This window comes from Carya illinoinensis, chromosome 3 (assembly GCF_018687715.1).
Source record: "Carya illinoinensis cultivar Pawnee chromosome 3, C.illinoinensisPawnee_v1, whole genome shotgun sequence".
NCBI classification, from domain to species: Eukaryota; Viridiplantae; Streptophyta; class Magnoliopsida; order Fagales; family Juglandaceae; genus Carya; species Carya illinoinensis.
The window spans coordinates 10369180-10387500 of NC_056754.1; the positions used below are offsets into that span (position 1 = coordinate 10369180).

The window sequence follows — 18321 nt, forward strand, 5'->3', positions numbered from 1 at the left end:
TCTGCAGATGATTGACCGATTGTAACTTATTTATATGATTTCCATGAAATTGATGAGTTGCTAAGAAAAATTGCAAAACCAGTGACACTCCTTCGAGTATCTACACAGCCTGTCCAATCACTGTCTAAAAAACCCTTTAATTGCAATTCTAATGAAGTTGGAAAGAAGAGACCTTACCCTAGCATGGCCTTTAGATACCTCAATACTCAAGTGGCTGCTTGATGATGACTGACAGCAGGTTTTGCTAAAAAGGTTCAGAGAAAGAAATAGGATTGTCATGTGGTGCTTCAGATTCCATATTTTGATATGGGTTGAAGTATGAGTTGTTAGAAGGTAAATCTGAAAAGGTTTGTGAAATGGGAAACAGAAAAGAATGAGTTTTAGGATTTTATGATAACACTTTGAAATGAAAAATTGTTTTATGGAATATGACATTCCGAGAAACAATTATCTTATTGGTGTTTAGCTCCATGAGTTTATAACCCTTAATATCAAAAGGGTATCCTAGGAATATTGCACTTTGTGGCTCTTGAATTGAATTTATGTCTGTGACTAGTTAATGTTGATGCAAAGCAAAGGCAACCAAAAACTTTTAGATGAGAAATGTTGGGTGGTTTGTTAAAAAGCTTTTCAAAAGGAGTTTTATTTTGAATGAGAGGAGTTGGAATTCTATTGATTATGTGTGCGGTAATAAGCACACAGTCACTCCAAAAAATTAATGGGAGATTTGCTTAAAACATTAATACTCGAGCAGTGCTCACTAGATGTTGATGTTTTCTCTCCACAATACCATTTTATTGTGGAGTTTCTACACAACTTCTCTAATGCAAAATTCCATGTTTATGATAAAATTTTGTGAGTAAGAATTTTGGTCCATTATCAGACCTTATAATTTTGACATAAGAAGAAAATTGATTTGCTATCATTTTACATAAAGTTTCGATTAAAGATGGCACTTTTGATTTTACTTTAATCATGTATATCCAAGTACATCTTGCGAAGTCATCGACTATAGTTAAAAAATACCTAAAACTAGAATAAGAAACATTGCCAAAAGGACCCGATGTATCACAATTGATCGAATCAAAACTTTTATTGGAATTAGTTTGTGATACAGAGAAAGGAAGCCTTCTTTGCTTTGCTAAAGGACATATGTCACAAGCATTTGTACAATCAAGAGTGATAGTAGGGTCAATATGTTCGAGGGATTGTAATCTTGAATTAGATACATGTCCTAATCTACAATGCCTATATCTAATAGTTTGTGAATAGAGGATAAAGCAAAAGGAACAGAATTAAACTGAAAAGAGTTGCAGGTTTTAGCTTTTGATGAAACTTGAGTTAGATGGTAAAGTCCTTCTTTCTCAAGAGCAATGCCAATCATTTTCTCCATTGACTAGTTCTGTAAAAGGCAATGGGAAGCAGTAAACGTAAGAGAAAGATTAGATTGTTTAGTGAATTTGAAAACGGATAATAGATTGAATGAAAAATTAGGAATACACAAGACATTATGTAGAAATAAGGAATCTGAAAGACATACAATACCAATGTGTGTAGCTGGAACTGTAATACCATTAGGAATATTTATGAATGCACTAATTGGTTTAGGTGTAGAATGATATAAACTGATAAAAGTGGTGAATAGATCATATAAATTGGAGTCTAGCTTAGAAGTAACAAAATTACATGAGAATGGAGTTGGTTTAGGTGTAGGTCGCCCTTTACCAGAAAAGTTAGAGGTGGTGACAAGGTTAACAGATGGTTGTAAATTATTCTGATTTGAAGAATTGGACTGTGCTGAATTTGCAAGTGCTATTAGTTTGTTAAATTCCTCTGGAGTGAAACAAAACTTTTGTTGCTCATTACTGTTTAGATTGTAGACCTCTGGAGTTGTAATGGCAGCATGAGTAGAAGCAGCATTTCTTTTTCCCTTTAGTCCATTCCAGCCAGGGGGATAACCATGAAGTTGAAAACATTTGTCCATTGTGTGACCATTATAGCCACAATGAGTACAGTGTAGGGCAAACTTCTTTGGTTTATCCTTGAAAGATTTCGACTAGTAATTCTGCTGATTGAATTGCTTTGCCATCAAAGCATACGTCTCATTATATGAAGTAGAATTTGTAAGTTGCCTTTGACTTTCTTCTTGAAGCAATAGGGAGAAAACTTTGGACATGCTTGGTAATGGAACCATTAGCATCAATTGACTTTTAATAGAGGCATAAGAATCATTTAACCTTACCAAGAATTTGAGTACATAATTAGATTGCTGCCTGATTTGTAGAATGAGAAATGTTCACAAGTGCAAGTTGCCATCTTTCCACATGTGCATGTTGAAAATGGCCTATAGCTGATGTACTCATCTCAAAGAGTTTTAAAAGTACTAAAATATTCAGTAACAGATAAAGCACCCTGACTGATGCAACTCAAAGATTTCTCAAGATGGAAAACCCTTGGTCCATCACTCTTGAGATGTCTGGCTTTAAGTTCATTCCAAGGATCAACAGCAGATACCATAAACAACAAACTATTTCGTATTTCTTTTGAAATAGAATTCATCAACCAAGAAAGAACAAGATTATTGGCTCTTAACCTGCCGTGTGTTTAATAGGTTGATCAATAGAAGGAGAAACAATTGAACCATCTATAAATTGTACCTTGTTCTTGACTGTCAATGCAATGACTATCGAACGACTCCATGCAACATAGTTTTCACCATTAAAGATTTCTGATACTAACAAAGTCCCAGGATTGTCGCTTGGATGTAGATAATATGGACTCAAGGAATCATGTGAAGGATTTATGAGAGGATGATTAAATGATGAGGGATTAACAGGAGGAGAATTAACAGAAGAAGAATTGTAGGAGGAAGATCGCCAGAACTCATTTTCAAGAATTTGTTCAAGAAAATGCAGAGAAACTTGAAGGTAATTGATGTGAGAATTATAGAGCATAATTTCTCAAGGCAGAATTGAAGAATTTGGTTGTGGAAGCGTTTTAGGTTTTCAATTTGATACCATGTTGAGAATCAGATGAAGTATTGAATCTAAACTTGGTGAGAGCAAAAGTATTAAAAAATAGAGAAGGCAAATGAACTTGGTAAAACGATTGAATTGAATGAATTGAATTCTTCACATCAGACTTTAGTCCTATTTATAATACATCAACAATAATAACAAATAAACTGAAATAACTAACTCTCCTCTTCTGACTTGCTATTTTTTTAAGTCTTTCTTCTTTCCCTTTTTAATTCCATGCTTTCAATATGAGATGCAACACTCCAATAGTTGCAAAACCAAAATTAAATAGCTACCATAAAAAATAAAAAAATAAAAAAAAGTTTTGCCGAAATGAAAGGGAAAAAAAATACTGCATGAAAAAGAAATTCTATTTTCTCACAAATCTTAAAATCACAACCAAAAAAAAAAAAAAAACCTTCAACCTAGTCAATCAATTTATGCAAAAATCTATAAATCACAAACAAAAAAACTTCAACTAACTGAAAGGAAAAAAAAAACAAAACAAGAAAAAAAAAACAGAGTAGGGAAAATGAAGAGAAGAAGCCAGAAAGAAAAAACAACTCGCGGAGAATGGACAATACACATCAGACAAACCAAAGAAAATCAGCTCCAACAAAATGAAAAAAAAAAAAACATACACATCAAACAACAACAAAAGGATCTATTTTTTCACAAATATGCAAATAATGAAAACAAAAAACAGAAAACCCACAACATGCAAGCAAACAACATACAAAAAACAAATTTTATTTTTTCACAGTTATGAAAATCACAAAACAACAAAAAAAAAGCTTTAAACCAGTCGATCAACAGAAATCGAAGATCACAAATTTAAAGATTAGAACATCAACATCAAAGAAGGAAAAAACTGAGCTTGAATTTACCACAATATGAAAACAAAAAACATGCAAACCCACAACATGCAAAGAAAGAAAGGAGAATCTATATTTCCACAAATTTCCAAATCTAAAGAGAGAAAACGAACACACAAAAACTAAATCAACAAGACACAAAGAAGAGAGAAAAGGAAGAGAACAAACTACAACCCTTGGAAAAAATCAGGTTAAACAAAATGAAAGGAAAAAAAAATAAACACTGAAAAACAAACTTGAAGAGAGAAAAGGAACAAACAAAAATGAAAAGAAGAGAGAAGATGCAGAGAAGACGCGGAGAAGAGAGAAGACAAAGGGAAGAACTTAGAAAAAGAAAAAACAAAGATACTTTCAAAGAGAATAGGAAACCAGTGGCGGAACCACATACATCAAAGGCCCCCTCCAAAAAAATTTTTGAAAAATAAAAATATACCGTAATTTTTATTCATAACTTTATAAATATAGAAATTGGCCCTCCAAAAAAATTTATAATCTTTATAAATTCTATAAAATTTTAATATACTTAGAAATGTCTTCAATTTTTTTCCTATAGTCTCAAAATTTTGTATAATTCCTATATATTATTTATTTTCAAGAGTATGGTCTCATCAAAATTAAATCAAAACTAAGTTTAGGAGAAATAATAAACTTACTAATATGGATCACAAAATTTTTTATTAGATAATATTAGATTTCTTAACATGGAATCCAAAGTAAAAATACAAGAAAAATAATTTAGGATTGGTGATCTATATGGAAAATAGTTGAGAGGTTTTATCCTATAGACTTCATTGAGCAAGAAAAATTTTAGTTAAGGTCTCTATTATAATATTATATGCCTAATAGGACATGACAATATCTAGAGTTTACATAAAACTTAATAAACTAGCTTACATATATAATAGAATGAAAGATGACATTCTAACAAATCACTTGATAGTTTATATGAAATAAATAAATTCTAAATATTTCATTATAAAAAATATAATAGAGGAATATTATTTCATGAAATATTATCGTAAAAGGTCTTAAACATATATTAAGATGTTTTATTTTTAGAATTTTATTTTTAAGTATATATTACAAATTATGGAGATCTAATTTTATATATATTTATATTTTTATGATTTTTAAATTTCAATGTGTCGTACACTAAAAAATTTGGCCTCCCTCAGAAAAATTCTTGGTTCTGCCACTGTAAGAGTCAGGAGACAAAGTGGAAAGACAAAAATATGAAAGGCAAAAGACTAAAAGGTAAAAAGAAGAAGATTAAACCTGCCAACACTATGATGCACCAACACGGAAGACAAAAATGACTACACTTAAACGGACACACAGGGACTACACACACACAAAAGGATAAAAAAGATAAAAACATGCCAAACACTGACTGCACACACGAAACACAACAACAATAATTGTTTGCAGCTATCTGCACTTATATAATAACTATAGACATATATATTGTGAAAACATCACATCCATATGCAACAATAACGAGACAGCCAGTGAAATAAATGTGAAAATACAATAATCAAGTACACACAGACAACAGAAAAAAATTAACGTGGTTTGACAAGGTGCTTACGTCCACAAAACTGGAGATAAGTTTACTATAATGAGGAATTAGAAGATACACTTTGGGATAAAGTTTCACTGTTCAGAAACCTTATAACTCATGTACTATTCATTAAGTACATATCTATAATGTCCCATAGTGAAAATCCTAATTTTCATTTTCTTACATTATTCGCTTGAGAGGAGTGTCGAGCGTATCTCAAGCGAACTCTCGGCCTGAGCTTCACTTGAGCAACCTGTCAAGCGAACTCGATCTCGACTTGAGTTTCACTTGAGCTACCTGTCGAGCAAACTTCCTGCTTACCGCTTCCCGATTAAAACAATGCCAAAATTCCATCCCATAGTCCAAGCCTCATTTAAAATCTACCAAAAAATTATAACGCATTTTTATTGGGTTGAGCCATCAAATCAAGCCGACACACTCACAAATCAGACTCTACAAATTTAACAATATGTGTATATATATTGTACATACACATATATAGTATATGTATATGTTGTGCACTCCGGCCTGTCCAAAATCACATAAGACGATATTTAAGTGGTTCGGCAAATTGCCTATGTCCACTGGATCCTCTTTCACTGAATTTGTACGAGATTTACAAAACAATTCTACAAATCCTCTCTTTCTCTCACGTCTTTCTTTTCTCTCTAATTTTCCACTCCCTTATTTGCCCACCTGAGCTCTCTCTTTTATAGGAGAGCGCAGCTACCATTTATGATTTCAGTGCAGCGATTTGCGAAAGAAGATTGGGACGTCATTTGCTGCAGACACTGTGGGTGGCGCCTAATATGCCAAATTAGAGAACGGTGCTGAAATGGTTTCACACTGTAGGTGGTTTTCAACAATCACCCCCTCCACCCAAGTGTATCATACTAAGCTGCTTACAAACTGATTCATTTTTTAAATAAATGCACATCTTTCTTTGACATGAGAGATTTCTGCTATCGAATACGCTCCAATGCACCCGAGGGTGCTCAGCAGTGTACAATACTGATCAAGTCCAAACAGTGTTGGAACTTGATCCCTGTGACGACTTTTGTCAACATATCTACTGGATTATCTTCAGTGCCAATCTTCTGAAATTTGATGTCCCCTTCTTCTAATATTTCACGTACAAAGTGAAATCGAACACCTATGTGCTTTGTTTGAAAGTGATACACTTGATTTTTGGCCAAATGGATTGCACTTTGACTGTCACAATAAACGGTAACCTCTTGCTGCTTAAAGTCCAAATCTGTTACCAATCCCTGTAACCAAATAGCTTCTTTCACAGCTTCTGTTACAACCATGTATTCAGTCTCAGTGGATGATAGTGCAATTGTCGACTCCAAAGTTCATCGCCAACTAACTGGTCCTTCAGCCATCGTGAACACATATCCAGTTGTCAATCATCGTTTGTCAAGATCACCTGCATAGTCTGAGTCAACATACCTAGTTACTAGACTATCTTCACTTTTCTCGAACTTTAAACCAATATCTACGGTCCCTAAAATATACCGTAGAATCCACTTAGCCACATGTCAATGAACCTTTCCTGAATTATGCATATAGCGACTAACTAAGCTAACAGCCTGGGAGATATCAGGTCGTGTACACACCATGACATACATTAAGCTTCCAACAATACTTGCATATGGGACATTCCTCATGTAGCCCCGCTTTTCATCGGTTTTAAGAGACTGCAATGCACTAAGTTTGAAATATGGGGTCATATGAGTACTCACAGGCTTCGTCTTCGAGTTGATGTTGAAGCGTTTCAGTATTCTCTTCAGATACTACTTCTGAGTAAGGTGAACTATACCTTTCACCCTATCTTTACTGATTTTCATCACCAGTATTCTTTGTACTTCTCCCAGATCTTTCATTTCAAACTCATGACTTAACTAAGTTTTTTAACGATTTATCTCCCTCTTACTTTTACATGCAATTAACATATCATCTATATATAAAAGCAAATAAATGAAAGATCTATTTGCAAGTTTTCTGAAATATACACAATGATCGTATTGGCAACGAATATATTTCATATCCATCATAAAGCGGTCAAACTGTTTATACCATTGTCGAGGTGACTGCTTCAAGTCATAGAGTGACTTTTTCAGACTGCATACTCAATTTTCTTTTCCAGCTTCTTTAAAACCTTCTGGTTAAGACAGATAAATCTCCTCTTCCAGATCACCATGTAAGAAAGCTGTCTTTACATCAAGTTGTGCTAACTCAAGATCGTATTATGCAACCAAACCTAGCAATATCCGAATGGATGAATGTTTCACAACAGGAGAGAATACTTCACTGTAGTCAATTCCCTCTGTCTGAGCGTAGCCCTTAGCTACCAACCTAGATTTGTATCACACTCCATTTTTAGCAGCTTCATCATATTTCTGATTAAAGATCCACTTACAACCAATTGTCTTCTTTCCTTTTGGAAGCGGCACAAGCTCCCAAGTCTGGTTCTGGTGAAGACACTGCATCTCTTCATTCATCGCCTTTGTCCACTCAACTTGTTCACTGGACTGTATGGCTTCTCTGTAAGTGGTTGGGATCACACCCCCTTCAGCTGGTAATGCATATGTCACATAATCTGCAAAACGTGTCGGTACACGTTTCTCTCATCTCGATCTATTGGTTGCTATTGATTCAGGTTGTATTGGAGGTATTATGACTGGACTATCAACCTCATCTCGTCCATGCTTTCCATTTGTTTCTCCTGAATCATTTTGAGTGGAAAACTCCATCTTTTGCGAATCACTAAGTGTTTCGCTATCATGGCTGCCTTCATCGGAATCTTTATACTTATGTGACTTAAGCATCTCAGATTCGTTGAATGTAACATCTCTACTGATGACCACCTTTTTAGACTCTATGCACCAAAGTCTATACCATTTTACACCAGTACTAAAGCCCAAGAATTTTGCTTTCTTGGCTCTAGGATCAAGCTTACTTTCTTTAGCATGATAGTAAGTAAGACATCCGAAAACGTGTAAAGAGTCATAATCAGTTGCATGTGTACCTCTCCACATTTCAGTGGGTGTCGTGTCTTCCCGTCATTGGCAGCTGCGGGTAGTCGATTGATAAGGTGGCAGGCATATGTCACAGCTTCAGTTCAAAATTTCTTACTGAATCCAGCATCCAGTAACATACATCACACTTTCTCTAGCAAAGTGCGATTCATCAGTTCTGCCACACCATTCTGCTGCAGTGTACCTTGTACTATGAAGTGTCTGACAATTCCCTCCCTCTGGCATACTTTCATGAAGGGGTCTAAAGTGTACTCACCTCCATTATCAGATCTGGGCCGCTTGATCTTTCTGCCGGTCTAAGTCTCAACCATTTTCCTCCAATCAAGGAAGATTTTCAGTACTTCATCTTTATTCTTCATCGTATACACCCACACACGACAAGAATAATCATCCACAAAAGTTACAAACCAATGCTTATCTCCCAAGGATGCATTTTGGGTAGGCCCCCAAATATCGGAGTGTACATAGTCAAGTATTCCCTTTGTATTATGTACAGCGGTTCCAAACTTGATCCACTTCTGCTTCCCTAATACACAGTGCTTACATAAAGACAGTTTACCAGTCTTGGCACCTTTGAGTAAGCTTGCTTCACCAGTGTTTGCAAAATTTTTTCTCCTGCGTGTCCCATACGCATATGCCAAAGACTGGTGGTGTCAGCATCAGTCTCATCTACCTTCTTACAGCATGTGGAAGCTCTTCCATCAACAGTACTTCCTTGCAAGAACCACAAGTTTTCTCGCCTCAAACCCTTCATTGCCACCTGAATTCCCATTAGTACTTTGACGGTTCCATCTTCAATGGTGATTCTGAATCCCTTTGAATCCAGAGATCTTAGTGAGATTAGATTCTTCCACAAGTCCGGAACGTACCGAACTTCTATTAGAGTCTTGACGCTGCCCTCGTACAGCTTTAACCGAATGCTACCTATTCCCTGAGTCTTACAGGCACTATCATTGCCCATAAGTACTGCTCCACCCTCAATCTTTGTGAAGTAGTAAACTAGTCTCGATTGGGACACATGTGATAGGTACATCCGGAATCTATAATCCATTCATTGGAATGATAAATGGATAATGAACTTGTCAAAACAAAATCTGAATCATCATCTATGTCCACGACATTGACTGTGGTGGGTTGATTCTGCTATTGTCCCTTCAGCTTGGGATAATCTTTCTTCCAGTATCCTTTGTTGCAACAAAAGGAACACTCATCTCTGGTAAGTTTTCTGCCGACTGATGAACCACGTGATGTGGCCCGGGTTTTCAATTGAAAACATTTCTTCTTTCCGGGATATCTTGACTGTGGTCTCCCTCTTGCTATTAGCGCTTCACTTGATGTATCTTGTTGTACCTGCTTATCCTTTTTGCGGTACTTATTGCTAATTAAAGAACTAGATACATCTTTAAAACTAATGTTTTCCTTCCTATACAGTAGAGTAGTAATTAAATGCTCATATGTATCAGGTAAGGAATTTAACAAAAGTAAAGCTTTATCTTCATCTTGGATTTCAACATCCAAGTTTAACAAATCAGCAAGAATTTAGTTATAACTATTCAGATGTTCAGACATAGAAATACCTTCACGAAATTGGAATCTAAAGAGTTTTTTCTTCAAGTGCAAACGGCTCTCAATGCTCTTCTTTATGAACTTATCCTCCAATTTCTACCAAAGTTTCTTAGCATTTGTCTCTCTCACGATAAAATACTTCTGTTATTTGGTAAGGCATAACCGGATTGTACTACAAGTTTAGGTATTAAGCTTCCTCCAATCCTGATCAGTCATATCATCTGGTCTATCGTCCAACGCAATATCCAACTCTTGTTGGATCAAAACATCCATCACTTCACACTACCACATGCCAAAATTACTTGTTCCATCGAATTTCTTAACTTCAAACTTGCAATTGGACACTATGGATCGACGCCCGGAGCTACTGGCATTTTCAGAGCTCCTATCTCTTCCAGATCCTTCCATTTGCATTTAGAAAATTTAGACAACAAAATTTCAAAATTCTAACCATACGGATGAGTCTGGAATGATCTAAATAGTTGAAAAGTACTATTTGATAGTTGAAATCGAACTCAAAATGGCTTAGATTAAATCCAAAATGGATCTGAAAACGAACGGTCTTGGTCATCTGGCGAGTGAGATGCACGCGCGGCAGCAGTGCAACTGGGGCGCATGGGGGCGCGTGAGACATGTAGTTTTCATGTGTCTTCCTCCTCTGGGCGCGTGAAGGCGTGTGGATGCACGCTCCGATCTTCTTGGGGCACGTGTGGGCTCCTCTGATCTCCATTTTCGATTCCGTTTGCGGCAACGGATTCGTCTCAACGCGAGGAACACCTTGGAGTTGTCAAAAGTTGATTTCGATCAACTTGATTTTTGGACGGTGCGAACCAGAGCTCTGATACCAATTGTACGTTGCGCACTCCTGCTTGTCCAAAATCACATAGGATGATATTTAAGTGGTTCAGCAAATTGCCTACGTCTATTGGAGCCTCTTTCACTGAATTTGTACGAGATTTACAAAACAACTCTACAAATCCTCTCTCTCTCACGTCCTTCTTTTCTCTCTAATTTCCTACTCCCTTATTTGCCCACCTGAGCTCTCTCTTTTATAGGAGAGAGCAGCTACCATTTATGATTTCGGTGCAGCAATTTGTAAAAAGAGATTGGGGCGTCATTTGCTGCAGACACTGTGGGTGTCTATGGGTAGCGCCTAATATGTCAAATTAGATAATGGTGCTAAAATGGTTTCACATTGTAGGTGGTTTTCAACAGTATATATATACATATATATTCATATACTCTACTCTAGAGAGACGTAATACGAAAACCATCTGTAAGAATTTCGGCCCACCGAAGCAGAGGTAGTACCGACAAGTGGATTTATAGGCAACATTATGCACGAGAAAATGCCTGATTTTTTTTTTCATGACTGAATAAACTACATAGATTGATGGAAGGGGCTTCGTATATGATGGACTAAAGGCAAATGCTATGTCTATAAAATTAAACTTACACATACGGTACATTGATTTATTATAAATTTTTTAAATACGTAAGATATTAAATCTCGTTAATTAATATATATTTTTATAAGATTTATTTAAGACATGAAAGCATTCTCTTACCTAAAGGTAAGATTATTTAGATTTGCAGCTGGAATAATTAATATCTCTCTCTCTCTCTCTCTCTCTCTCTCTCTCTGTTATCCTTTTCTTTTTTTCCTCTCTCTGTTATCCTGCTATACGCGCGTTTACGCTAAGTTTTATAATTATACTGAGTTATTGCAAGAGCGGTTAATTTCCTGATTGTTACAGTACTATCGTTCATGTAGAAATGGTGGTTAATTAACTTCTGATTATAAAAAAAATAACAAAAATATTGCTTTATGAAGTCCTGGAAAAACTGTAGTTAAATTAAAGCCTTAGCTCACCTAGCTAATTTGTTTGTGTGTTTTCTATTATTTCTTATCATGTTTTAAAACCAATGACTAGTTACTAAGTTACCATGATATTATATCCGGATAACGACATGCAACATGTCATTTGCATGAGATATTGAACATTGGGTGGATGAAGTGACATCTGTGATAAGTACATAGTTTTAGTCGTGTGAACTCAATGGTGTCCACCAATTCACACTCCGTCTCTTCCGGGTTACCAACCAAATGAAAATGGCTTTGCCTAGAAAAGGAAAATAAGAACTAAAGGAAGAAAAACAAATGGGAAATGGCTTTCGGTGAGGAAGACAAACAAGCTGGTGGCGTCGTATTTGGCTTTAGTGAAGAAGACGAAGTCAAAAGGTAAAAAATTTAAAAAAAAAAAAAGAATTTTTTTAGATGCTTCTGATCTCCAGGACTGCTCGCGTCTTACTCCAAGGAAAAAGAACATACTGTACAGTCTTGATTCTCTTGAGAGCAAATAATTAGACTGACTGAGACTTTAAGATCAGTTAATCTAGAAAACATCCTACCCTAAAACCTATGCAGGTATCAACATAACGATCCTAATCAACTCAAGACAACAAGAAGACAAGATTAATATAATTTGGATCCTTCTGACGCAAAATACAAAAGAATTAGAGAAGGATTTGGGTTCTTTTCTGTATCTAGCTAGAATATTAGAATGTGATACGTTAATAGTTACCTATATCGATGCTCAATCCATCAAGCTTACTGTCTGTATAGGAAATTTAGATAGATTTTCGGCCGTTTAACACGAGGGATAAGACTAATATTTAAGCTAGAGTTCATGGTTAAACGTGCGGTCTAAACAAGAGATTAGTTGGTTTTTAGATTGTAGCTAGGGCCTTAAAATTTGTGAACCTAAACTAGGTTTCTCTATCTTCTCGTTTTATTTTTCATTTTTATTTTCTTTCCTTGTTTTTATTTTGGGTTTGTTCTTTTGGCCGGTAATGGGTATAATCGAGAGGAAAAATCTAAGAGGAAAAATCTAATTACAAGTATAACTGTACACTTATATGTATCATATTCGTAAAGCTAATGTGAACATGTGTTATACGAAGATTAGCTCTCAAAATAGTATGTATATATATATATATATGTAATCTCAGCAATATCTATAATTTTCTGTTACAAGCGGCAGATTGCCTCAGAAGAAATGTCTCTGATATTGATTCTGATCTATCTGAACCTAGCTTAAAATATTAGGATCCTTTAAGACAATAATCTCAGACTAAAAGAACAGAAATAATAACAATCTTCATGTAGTACTACATGTTCTTTTTGGGGGAAAAAGGAGATCGAGGGTACACGTACGCATAAAAATGAACTCCGTAGTGGTATGGGTTGATTGTCGGAGCATGCATGCCATCCATAATGTTCTCTAAGCATGATCGCAATTTTCAGCTCATGACGTTAGAGATTCAGTACTCTGTGGTCGTATTATCTACTATCATCGTGGCATGCCTTTTTCTTTCTTTCTTTTATTTACTTTCCCGTGTGTCGGTCTCTACAAGGGTGTTATACGTACGTAGGATCTACAGAGACGCTTAAACGACATGAAATTAGTTCCCTAGCTACCGAAAGCCCTTTTCTCCCATCCATGATCTTTAACAAAACGTCCCAAAAGCACTTTTTTACTATTTTCTTTTAACCTAATCGAAGTCTTGCAATATTGTATTTTTTTTTTCCCTTCGTTTTTTTGGTTTTACATGTGTGTTGTCTATAGCGTACTCTTAGTTTTCCCCAACTTTATCGTTTTGTATTCTTTTTTTCCCCCCTTCTATTTTTAATATTATAATAATGGCTTTTCTTGGTCATCAATTAGGGTATTTTCCAAAACTTAAAGCGCACGTCGAAGGATCCACCGAAAGAGGATTGCAACTAGACAAAACATCCCCCAGCTAGCTGATGGTTACAAAATCATGGTGGGACTAGATGATGATCTGTGTGCTGCTAGTGCTTAAGTTTGGTTTAGAAGCAACGTTTTCCAGAAGCAGCAAAATTCTGGAGGTCAAAGTAAAATAAATCGAGATGCATGCAAATTTCCGTTCTTTTTCTGTGTTTCTTTTTTATGCTGACTTTTGGACACGTTTTTATGACCAAGGCATTGTCTCTATTGTATCTTGGAGTCAAAAGAACAATATCGACCCGGCCTTCCAGTGGGTTTATGCCCTTGTCATGAAAGGCTCTGCTAAGATCGTGTCCAAAAAGACCAACCCACTCATTGAAACGTCCACGACTGGCATCCATCCACTTGGCAACTCATACTTGAATGGCCCAACTGTAGTGCAAAAGTAAGACTTTTGAAGAAGACTTCCCATTAAAAGCTGAGTTGTCGTTTCCGTATTAAGATCGAGAAATATTTTTTTAAGTAGAGAGATATAGTTGGCGTGCAGTCGGCTGTAAAAGAAAATTAATACGGGACCTATATGAAAAAAAAAATTATTTTTATAACTTTTTATAATTCATGTAAGTCCCATTGAATATAAAAAAAAATTTTATAATTTTTTTTATTCATTTCGTATAGTCGACTGCACTCTGACTGCATGTGACGACTATATGTAGCAAAGCTGATTAAGACCTCTGTATCAAATGCAGTATGCATGGAGGGTGTGTTAAAGCAAAGGGGAACCCACCGGACCCCTAGAATCGCTATTTGTGCTCTTTAGACAAAGGAATAGTACGAAAGTAGCGAACGCAATGAATTGTATTTATTTCGTAATTGAAATGTTCCCTGATGATCAGCACCCTGCATCACCAGTATCTAGCCCTGCCCTAAAATTTAAGGATAAGGGTGCCTCACTGCCAATAAGAATATATTGTCGATAGGACAATGATGTAATCCATTTTACAATAATTAAGATAACGTGGATACCATCACTTTATTTAAAAAAATATTAACCTCTTTTCTTTTTTTATTTGATTTTTATTTTAAATTTCTTCCACGTAAAACAAAGTTATAAATAAAAAATGTAAAATAAGTTGTATATAAATCATTACTCTTTGTTTGTATACATACTGGAGTACCACCACTACGCACTCTCCTCCCTTTGATTTTTGTATTTCCAACCAATAATCTGTTTGGCTAGTCGGTGGCCGACTAATCTTATGAATTAATCCCAAAGTTTGAAAATAACTAAGTGCATGTTTCAGTTCATATGCAAGGGCTAAAGCGTAACGGTCGGACAAGACCCATGGCTCAAGAAGCGTAAAATGGTTCGAATTATAGAAGAAATAGAAAGTGAGTACAACAGCGATCGATCGGCCGTCCGGCCATTCCCAACTTGACGTATCCAAAATTCCATGTACAAAGACAAAATCGACGGGCCCTGTTGGGCTTTTTTTGGTTGCATTGTTAATATACGGTAAATACAACAACTGTCCAAGAAACAAACTTTGTCCTTGTTTTTCAGTCTAAACTCTAAAGACACAAAAAAAATAGCCCCCAACTACCATATAGTGTTAACGAAAAACCGTCTTCTTGTAATATAAATAATATATTTTGATCCGAACCCAGTATTGAAAGAAGTGGTTGAGTTTTGTTTCGTTAGATCAGATCAGATTTAATCCAAGAAGGAGATGTATAAATGAACAGAGAAGGTGCAACAGTACTAGTACATGATAATTGAACCTCCAAATCTTAGTTCTTCAGAGTTGGATTTTACTATTTCCTATATTTTGCAGGCCGGTCAAAACTCAGAATTGAAGGCTTGCTTCCTTCCAAAAAAGTGAAGAGACTGTGTTAAGTTCAAGGCTGTTAAAATAAAAACACACTCGGGCCGCGTTCTTTCGAAGATCAAACCCCTATAAAAACCCTTACACTGGCCACCACCTTCCCAAACCCCCCCTCTCGATCCCGAGCTCTCTCTCTCTCTCTCTCTCTCAACGCTGCAGCACGTTTATTTTAATTAACCACGCTAGCTATAATGTGCCAGCAAACTGCTGTCCCCAGCAAATGCGATTCAGACTCTGCTTGTAAACTTCTCCTAATGAACGAAACAGAGCAGGAGAACATGCTTACCACCCCATTAGTAGTACCGGACCGAACCACCTGGAAACAACCACAGAAAAGCTGCCATCTATCCCTTGCCGTCGCAGAAGTCATTTCCATAGCCAAAATAGCTCTCCCCATGATGCTGACAGGCCTTTTGCTTTATTCTCGCTCAATGATTTCCATGCTCTTCCTCGGTCGCCTAGGTGATCTCGCTTTAGCCGGTGGTTCCCTCGCTGTTGGCTTCGCTAACATTACCGGCTACTCTATTCTCTCTGGCCTCGCCATGGGGATGGAGCCCATTTGTGGCCAAGCTTTTGGTGCCAAAAAACACGCTCTCCTTGGCCTCTCCCTTCAGAGAACAGTGCTTTTGCTGGGGTTAATATCAATACCTATTTCTCTTCTCTGGTTAAACATGAAGAAAATTCTTCTCTTTTGTGGCCAAGATGAAATTATTGCCAGAGAAGCACAAACATATCTTCTGTATTCTCTCCCTGACCTCGTAGCTCAATCACTTTTACACCCATTACGTATTTATCTTCGAACGCAATCCATGACTCTGCCTCTAACATTTTGCGCCACTCTCTCAATTGTCCTTCATATACCTATAAACTACCTTCTTGTTTCACATCTTAATTTAGGAATCAAAGGCGTTGCTCTTAGCGGTGTTTGGACTAACTTCAATCTTGTAGGCTCTCTAATCCTCTACACCCTTATCTCTGGCCTCCACAGGAAAACTTGGGGAGGTTTTTCAATGGAGTGCTTTAAAGAATGGAAATCTTTATTAAATTTGGCCATTCCAAGCTGCATTTCAGTCTGTCTCGAGTGGTGGTGGTATGAGATCATGATTTTACTATGCGGGTTGCTGTGGAACCCCAGAGCAACGGTGGCTTCCATGGGCATCCTAATCCAAACCACAGCGCTAATCTACATATTCCCTTCATCGCTAAGCTTCAGCGTATCTACAAGAGTTGGCAATGAACTAGGTGCAAAAAATCCAAGAAAAGCAAAGCTGGCCGCCATTGTTGGCCTCTCTTGCAGCTTCATATTGGGACTTTTGGCACTGGTTTTCGCAATTATGGTAAGGAACGGTTGGGCTACCATGTTCACCGGAGACAAAGACATTATAACATTGACATCAATGGTTTTGCCGGTAATCGGGCTGTGTGAGCTCGGAAACTGTCCGCAAACTACAGGCTGCGGAGTGCTGAGGGGGACAGCAAGGCCAAAAGTAGGAGCGAACATCAACCTGGGGTGCTTTTACCTTGTGGGAACGCCGGTTGCGGTGGGGCTGGCTTTCTACGCTGGATTAGACTTCCGGGGGCTGTGGTTGGGGCTTTTGGCAGCGCAGGGCTCCTGCGCCGCTGCCATGTTGGTGGTAATCAGTCTAACCGATTGGGCTTTAGAAGCCAGGAGAGCAGAGGAGCTGGTCACCGGGGTTGTCGGTGTTGATCATGACAGCCAAGATCAGGAGGAGGAAAAGCAGCCTCTCAAAGCTGAAATCAAGGAAGATTTTTCAATTTTATCTGGGGATTTAAACCAAGCTAATAACTTACTTGTTTAACTTTACTTCTGTTTTTGTTTTTATTTTTGGTATTGTCATATATATGCTGTACATGGCGGGAGCATGAGAAACGTCATAGCGACTTCCACACCCCAATTCCCAGTGCATGGGTTTTCAAAATTTTTGTAGTACAAACGAATTGAAAGGATACTTTATCTAGTGATGCCAAATTCTTTCAGGGTCTCAATATTTCTTTCTTTTGTTTTTCTCTGTGAAACTTGGTTTAGCTGAGAACCAAAAATAAAGAGCTGAGATGGAGTTAATTAAATATAGTTAATCAAGCAAAAAATCCACAGTTTTCAACAAAGCACGACCCCATATATCAGGTCTAACTCATTGCATGTATAACCAGAGTCCGGCGCAACATAATTAAGATAGAAGCTAAATAGGTTATACAAAAATAAACTCACTTATTAATATAGTTTCTTATTTTTATCTTTTTTGATACATTTGAGGGAGTGAAAGTTTCGAAATCCAGATCTCCATTTTAAAAATTTGAGTTATGCCAATGAGGCCACGCACCTTTAGCTATTAATATAGTTTCATATAATTATAGTAACTCCAATCTAACTTATCCTAATAAATTACGTTCGTTTGTTAATTTATTTTTATAACATCTTGTAATTTTAATAGCTTCGAATTCGTGCTGCCAAACTATATCGCAAGTTCAATAGAAGAAACGTAATTCACTAGCAAAAAATGTTGGAAAATGCTAGATATGTTCGATTGGTAGAACAAACTAGCTATGACAGAGAATCAACTTTTGAAGATGGACTAAGGAATGCTTTTGCCTTAGTAATTGA

The 18321-nt window shown here is 36.6% G+C and overlaps 1 protein-coding gene across 1 annotated transcript; it reads left to right on the forward strand.

Moving 5' to 3' along the window:
- The first annotated feature begins 15786 nt into the window (after positions 1-15786).
- LOC122303386 (protein DETOXIFICATION 49-like) lies at positions 15787-17666 on the forward strand. The gene has a single exon (XM_043115158.1). The coding sequence runs from the start codon at positions 15890-15892 to the stop codon at positions 17516-17518; it is 1629 nt and encodes a 542-aa protein (XP_042971092.1). The 5' UTR covers positions 15787-15889; the 3' UTR covers positions 17519-17666.
- Positions 17667-18321: the final 655 nt, after the last annotated feature.

Excerpts from the sequence above, each read along its gene's own strand:
- LOC122303386 (XM_043115158.1), top strand. The coding sequence starts at position 15,890 with ATGTGCCAGCAAACTGCTGTCCCCAGCAAATGCGATTCAGACTCTGCT.